The 7,285-nt window shown below is 53.2% G+C and overlaps 1 protein-coding gene across 2 annotated transcripts in view; it reads right to left on the reverse strand.

Annotated features, from left to right (window-relative positions):
• Window positions 1-6,376, reverse strand: part of PCDH19 (protocadherin 19) — a 149,085-nt gene extending 142,709 nt beyond the window's left edge. For both annotated transcript variants that reach the window (XM_077307386.1, XM_077307385.1), the window contains exon 1: window positions 2,875-6,376. In XM_077307386.1, the coding sequence (XP_077163501.1) occupies window positions 2,875-5,021 (2,147 nt within the window). In that variant the 5' untranslated portion in view covers window positions 5,022-6,376. The remainder of the gene's footprint in view (window positions 1-2,874) is intronic.
• Window positions 6,377-7,285: the final 909 nt, after the last annotated feature.

Consider the following 7,285-nt stretch of genomic DNA (forward strand, 5'->3'; position numbering starts at 1 on the left):
AACTGCAGAAATGAAACGGGGAGATGGATATGGCTGAGTCACGCTTGCACGATAAATAAATACCTTGTCCGTATCCTTGCTCAAAGCTCATTGGTATCAGGAGGGAAGGGTGGGAAACACCAAGCCTAATTATCTCTTTCTTTCTCACCGGGAATGAAACTGCACTTTTTTATGTGGCATCCTTGGCACAGAATGCCACCCAAGGACAGGGTGCTTTGAGAGAGAGGTGCAAGCCAAAGCAGACTAACAAGTTGCCCTGCCCCAAAGAGCACACCGGGGTAGTCAACCTGCAGCCTTCCAGATGTCCATGGACTACAATTCCCATGAGCCCCTGCCAGCTGGCAGGGGCTCATGGGAATTGTAGTCCATGGACATCTGGAGGGCCGCAGTTTGACTACCCCTGGCTTACAATGTAAAAGCATACCCAGGATGACCCGCAATGGGGAGAGAAGGGAGAGAGGTGGAAGAAAATAGGTAACAAGAGATCAGTGTAACTGGGTGCTGATTTCAGGGGCTAAAGAAGGGAAAGGTCATTAGAAATCTGAAGATGAAACACAGCAAAACTGGTGTGGGGTTATTGGTTCCAAACAAGAAGTATCAGAGACCCAGCATTCTCCCCTCCAACACCGGATTCCCCCTCCTTAGAAGGAAAATATAGGCTGCAAAGAGGACATTTCTTCCCCCTCCTCATTCTAAGCTTGTCTGTAGCAGCTACAAAGAACATTTTGTTACTCCTCACGTTTATACAGATCAAGAGACGTGCATCCCACTGTGTTTTTCAATAAATTAAAGGTAATCCCAGCAGGGGGGTATCTCTTGCACATTGTGTGGTCTATTGACACCGGCAATGCCTTAATTGTGCTGTTTATCTAAATATTTCAGGTTAGCAATGCAGGATCCCAAATTCCCTATAGGAATTCCTTCCACAGTCTTGTTTGGGGCCCCTTCCCTCCTATTGACCAATTATTTAATTAAAGCGCACTTCATTAATCCCTGAGCCATCACACTAAACCAACTGGTTATACAGAAGAGCAAATCAGTTAGGAGCATAGGCACAAATGCTATTTTTCCCCCCCTCATATGTTCATCTCCTATTCTTGCTTAATGAACTGAGCCGGCAAGAAATCCGGTATATTAGTTCTCATTTAAAAGCCAAGCTGCTTGCAAGATCAGCGCACGCAACGGCTTTATTTGCAGATGATTCCCCCCCCCATGCTCACACGCATGAAAACCTATGGCTCGATAAAGCTGTAGACCAGGGGTAGTCAAACTGCGGCCCTCCAGATGTCCATGGACTACAATTCCCATGAGCCCCTGCCAGCGCTGGCAGGGGCTCATGGGAATTGTAGTCCATGGACATCTGGAGGGCCGCAGTTTGACTACCCCTGCTGCAGACTATGAAATCGTAGTGGTTTAAACACAAGGGAAAGAAGCTCTGAACTCTTCTGTCTCCATTAAAAGCCATGCAAATAAAACTTAAAAGGATGCACATTCTCTTTCCCCCTGGCCCCCCAAAAACGGCCAGCGGCATTTGTACATTTCTAAAGGGAGGGCAAAATTAATTTCCATCCCTTCCATCAGAAGTGACTTTGGACTGGAGGAATGGAAAAGTCACGGCTCTTTTGCCCGTAACAGGATTAAAGCATTTATGGGCTATTGCAGCTGCTCCTTTATGGCGCCCAATTGATATTCATGTGCAGTTTGCATTTGTCTCCTAACTTGTGCAACACAGAGAATAGCAAGAGGCAGACAATAATCGGCCGGCTGTTACATATTCAAGGGGCTCAAATCCATGTATTAAAGCTTTCAAAAGGAGGCCGGTTTCGGAGGGGGTGGGAGAGTTCAGATGCAACCCTGTACATCAGACTTTAAAGATGATCCAATCCAGATCTGGGTGCAAGAGAAATAAGCTGGAGGGGTTTGGCTATGAACTGAGACACCTCGGCACTGAAAGACAAGGGGGAGCGGGTAGCAATGATGAATCAAACTTTGCTGTTTAATTTCTGGGGTGGTGCGGCTTTGTGTAATTTAGCTCGGATCTGCTGCACAGATAAGTGGAAGCCTCTGTTTTTGTTGTTTTTTAAGGGCTTTCTAAGAGCTTCTCTTCCCCCCCCCCCAATCTTGGTACATTTCTCGCTGAACCTGCCGCCCTCCCCCCCCCCCCTTCCTTCATCTATCCCCGTTCCTTTTACAACCAACCCTACAGAGAAAACAAGCAGAGATTTTCAAAAGCACCGACAGTGACCTCATCTGGTGAGGACAGGCTAGTGACAATGATGCAGAGGCCCTTCAAAGCCAATGCCCACCCGTGACAATTTTCTAGAGTACAGGTTTAATTCCTCTCTACACCCCAATTCCTGCCCTTCCCCCCCCCCCCCCACACACACACACAGGGTCCTCTTCCTGGCCACTCTGCCATTTAAAAGAGAGAGGTTTGTCACCCCCATGCCTGAGCAGAGATGCACAGAAGCATGTGCTCATATTGCCAAGAAAAATGCCGATCACAACCCCTTTAAGATTTTTTTTTTACTCCTTTTGTATATTTTGGAATTACTATAGGACTTTTCTCCTCTTCTCCAACCAAGGACAAGCACCCGTACAGATTTAAGGTCAATCATGACTGGTAGGTTTTTGATGATAGGATATTTGCTGCCAAGCACAGAAATTAATTGGGCAGTCCTACACAGTGTCGTTACCCCCACCCCAGGATCGCAATGTATACCTTCAGTGGGAACAAGAGATTCGAAATTATCATTACACAGGTTTTTTAAAAGGCACCATTGGATCCAATAGTAGGATTGGCAAAATTCGCCTTGCCCCTACAGATGTCCAGGTTCCCATTTTTGCTGACACCCAGAAACAAGAAGACTTTACCTGCAGTTGTAGGTCCTGATCTCCTTGTTATCCCGTTTACACTTTACTGCCACAAAGATCATGGTGACAAACAGAATGGCAGCAATAGAACCCAGAGCAATAATAAAAATCAGGGATAAGTTAACAGATCCTATGGATTCTTGGGCATCCAGACCGGGGGAAAGATAGATCAAAATCAAGGCAGAAGCTGAAAGAGAAGTTTTCCCATGGTCGTGGGCCACCACAATCAGCTCGTACGTTGTCTTTGCGTTCTCCCCAAAAGCTCTGGTGGTCCTTATCTCGCCATTGACCTGGTCTATCTCAAAAAATCCTCGGTCTCCTTCGGCCATCTCGTAGGACAGCCTTCCGTTTTCCCCTTCGTCATAGTCATCTGCCTTGACCACTGTCACCAAGTAGCCCACCCCGGCGTTCCTGGGGATGTATACTTCTGCAGTCCCATTGACGAGAGGAGGGGCGGTGATCACAGGGGTATTGTCATTGACATCCAGAACAATAACTCTGATGGTAGCGTTGCTTTGCAAGGATGGGTTGCCTCCATCTTTGGCTAAGACCTTGAACTCAAAAGACTTGGTCTGTTCATGGTTGAAGGACCTCAAGGCGTAGATGTCTCCCGAGTTGGGGTTGATGGAGACGTACGTGAAGACAGGCATGTCCCTTACTTGGGAGGGCACAATCTGATAGGAGACGCTGCCATTAAGGCCCAGATCGGGGTCCCTGGCAGAAACAGAAAGGAGGTAGGCCCCAGGGGTGTTGTTCTCCTGCACGATGACCTGGTAGTAAGGTTTAGAGAAGTGAGGATGGTTGTCATTCTCATCTGTGATCTTGACAGTGAAGGACTTAGTGGCTTGCAAGGAGGGGACCCCATTGTCCTTGGCCTGAATGGTAAGGTTATACTGGTCCCTTTGCTCCCTGTCCAAACGTCCGTCCACCAAGATGGTGGAAAAGCTCTCGTATTCTTGCAAACGGAAGGGCACGTTCCCCAGGAGCTTGCACTGCACCCTGCCGTTGGCACCAGAGTCCCGGTCCGAGACCCGAACCAGGGCAATGACGTAGCCCGGAGGTGCGTTTTCGCTGACCTCCACCAGCTCACTGTTGACCGAGAGCAAATTAATGAGAGGAGGGTTGTCGTTGGCGTCCTGCACAGTGACTGTCACCTTGCAGTGAGCCGGAATGGAATTAGGGCCCAGATCTTTGGCCTGCACATCCAGTTCATAGGCATGTCCTTCCTCATAGTCAATCGCTCCACTGACCGTGATCAGGCCCGTCTGCGGGTTGATCTGGAAGAGGTCTCTGCCCTTCTCAGACACATAACTGTGGATGGAATACAGCACCTGTCCATTGGTGCCCTCGTCAGGGTCGGTGGCGTTGAGGCGGATTACGGAAGTGCCAAGCGGGGAGTTCTCAGGGACGCTGACCGTGTAGGATGGGTCTTCGAAGAGGGGGTTGTTGTCATTGGAGTCAATGACCCGGATGTTCAGCTCCACGGTGCCAAAGTTGGGCGGGTCACCCCCGTCCAAAGCGGTGATCATGTAACTGTAATGAGACTGCGTCTCACGATCCAGGCTCTTCTCCACCACCAGTTCTACAAAGCGCGACCCGTCGCCACGTATCTTGGTCTCCAGCCCAAAGAGGTCGTTGGGTGTAATCTCGTAACTCTGCACCCCAAAGCTGCCCGAGTCCGGATCGTAGGCGCTCTCCAGCGGTACCCTCGTGCCCGGGCTCGCCGTCTCAGAGATCTCCAGCGTAATCTGATCTGTGGGGAAACTGGGCGCGTTGTCATTGAGGTCCTTGATTTCCAGCTTGATCACGCAGATCTCCATGGAACTGGACATGACCTCCAAAGAGATCACACACTTAGGGCTCTGTCTGCAAAGTAAGTCCCGGTCAATCTTCTGCTTGGTCACCAGGAGCCCTGAGCCTGGGTTGATGTCCACCAGGTGCGGCGCCGAATTGGAGACCACTCGGAAAGCAGTGGGCTGCCGGGGATCCAGCACAAAGCCGGCGTCTCGTGCATCTTTGGCTATGTTGGCGATCACCGTGCCAGCTCTTTGTTCCTCCTCCACGGAGTATTTGAGGTTGATGAGGGCGCCTGCCCCGGTCCACAGGAGAACGCACAGAAAGCGGAGCAGGGGGCACAGAATATCCATAGCTCACAGCTCAGCGCACCCGCTGCCTCCTCCCCTTCCCTCTCTCTCTGCCTGTTGATTTTGCGGCTGGACGGAGGGGGGGAGGGACCTGGGCTGACAAGTTTGGGGTGGTGGAGGGAGCAGCAGACACACAGGGGAGAGTGGGGGGTAGGGGGAGAAGGGTGGGTTTCTCTGACTGGCTACTTCTTCACCACACGTCTTGCCACTACAACTCTTCAAGATCAGGTGGACTCCCCCCCCCCAAAAAATATATAAATATATCAAGAGAGAAAACAAAAAATATATACTTGTCTTTCTCTCACCCAATTCAAGGGAAGCTCTCAGTTACCAGCAAGGCAAATCTACCTTTCAAGTCAAACGAAAATAACAAACCCCAGCCAGAGAGCCTTAAGTGCAGTCTGTGCTCGGGGAGGGCCCCCCAGATTTTCGCCCCCGGCATGCTCAAATCTCTCCCCCCATCCCCAGCCTCCCCCCTCCCTCCAAAACAGCACAGACCTTAATGGGGAAAGGGGACCCTCTGGGAACACATTCGCTTGGGCAAAGAGGAGATTATTGGGGGGGGGGGGAGAGAGAGAAATCAAAAATCGAGATTCACAGGGAAGTCAAGGATCTGGATGAAAGTAAGGCTGGGCGAGGAGGGAGGAGGGGAGAGTCTTGCCCGATCTTCGGGCGCGGAGACGAAGCTCCCGGCAGGCAGGCAGGGAAGGAGGCAGGGAGCGAAGGAGAAGGCAGGCCGGCGAAAGCTGAAGCTCCGAGGGGATCGCCGGAGGCAGCGCGCTCATCCCCCGATGGAGAGGCGTCGGGCGGGAGGCCCGCTGCAATCTCGGGGCTCCGCAGGAGTTGCAGGACCAGGGGCGGAGGGCGGCGCAGCGCAGCGCGGGCAGCGGCAGCTCAGAGCGGCGGCGGCGGCTGGGGCGCTCCTCGGCCGGGTCTGGCTCGGCTCTCCCGCGCTCCCCGCATGGCTATGGGGCGCGCAGCATCCGCGCGGAGGACGAGGCGACGCAGAGGCGGCGGCAGCAGCGGCAGCAGCAGCAGCAGCGGCGGGGAAAGTTTGCAGGGGATCCTCCTCATCCTCCGTCCTCCTCTCGGCTCGCCCGGGAAGTTCTCCGAGGCGCGGCTCCCCCGGGCGGGCGGGCTGCGGGAGCTCTCGGCGAGGCCGGCCGGCCAGCCCCGCCGCCGCCGCAGCGGCTCGCCTCGCTCTCGGGCCGGGCGGCAGCAAGGGGGGGAAGGCGGCGCGGCTCTCTCCAGGTGGGTCCCCCGCCCGCCTGCCTGCCCGCCTGCCCGCCTTTCGCCCGCGCCTCGCCGGTCCCCCCACCGGGCGCGCTCGCCGCTGCTGCAAAACTGCCGGCCACACGCGAGCCGGAGAGACACAGCGGCTCCGGTCCCGAGCTACGGCAGGGCGGCAGCCAATGGGAGGCCGGGGAAGCGCGTTCCGAAGCCGGAGGGGCGGGGCCGCCGAGAACAAAGGGGGCGGGGCCCGGAGGCTGAAATGGACCAGAGTGGTACCCGGGAGGGAGAGCGCACGGGCGCATCTTTCCGCCCGCGATGCAGGGGAGAGGAGATGCTCGCCGGGGCTCTCCTGGGGAGGGGGGGTGCATCTGTGGAGTGGGATAAGATGGGGTGGGGGGGTCGGTTGTTTCTTTTTACATGACTACTGGCCGCTGTCAGCAATTCCCAGATTTGGACTGTACTTAAAAAAAAAACTGTAATTGAGTGTGGGGGTGGGTGGGCAGTGTGCTTTTATTATTATTATTATTATTATTATATTATTATTATTATTATTATTATTATTATTATTATTATTATTATTATTATTATTATTATTATTATTATTATTATTATTATTCTGAGGCTGTTTTTGAAAAGCACTTGTGCAAACACCGGGAGACGGGTGGCCGCTTGCTTGGGGCAAAATCCTGCCACACTTCCCTCGCCTTTCAAACAGCGAGCTCGCCCGCGGTGGAGGAACCTGCTGCAGACGCGGCGTTCCGTCTCGGCACGGGAAGGAAATGCGCAGGGGGGTGGGGGTGGTGAGTCGGGATCGCTGCCAGAGGCCTGGTCGGCAGCGTCGGGTAAGCTGGCTACTGCCTGGCAGAGGAGATTTGGAAAATTGGGAAGGCAACTGTCACTTTTCTTTAATGAGAGCATTCGTGCTATCTGCAGGTCATTGAGAACCATCCACTTCTGGCCAAGAGAAAATCATCTCCACAGCCAAACCTGTCTCTAGTTTGCCCCCCCCCCCACACACACACACAAACACAAAC

Source organism: Paroedura picta, chromosome 13 (assembly GCF_049243985.1).
Source record: "Paroedura picta isolate Pp20150507F chromosome 13, Ppicta_v3.0, whole genome shotgun sequence".
NCBI classification, from domain to species: domain Eukaryota; kingdom Metazoa; phylum Chordata; class Lepidosauria; order Squamata; family Gekkonidae; genus Paroedura; species Paroedura picta.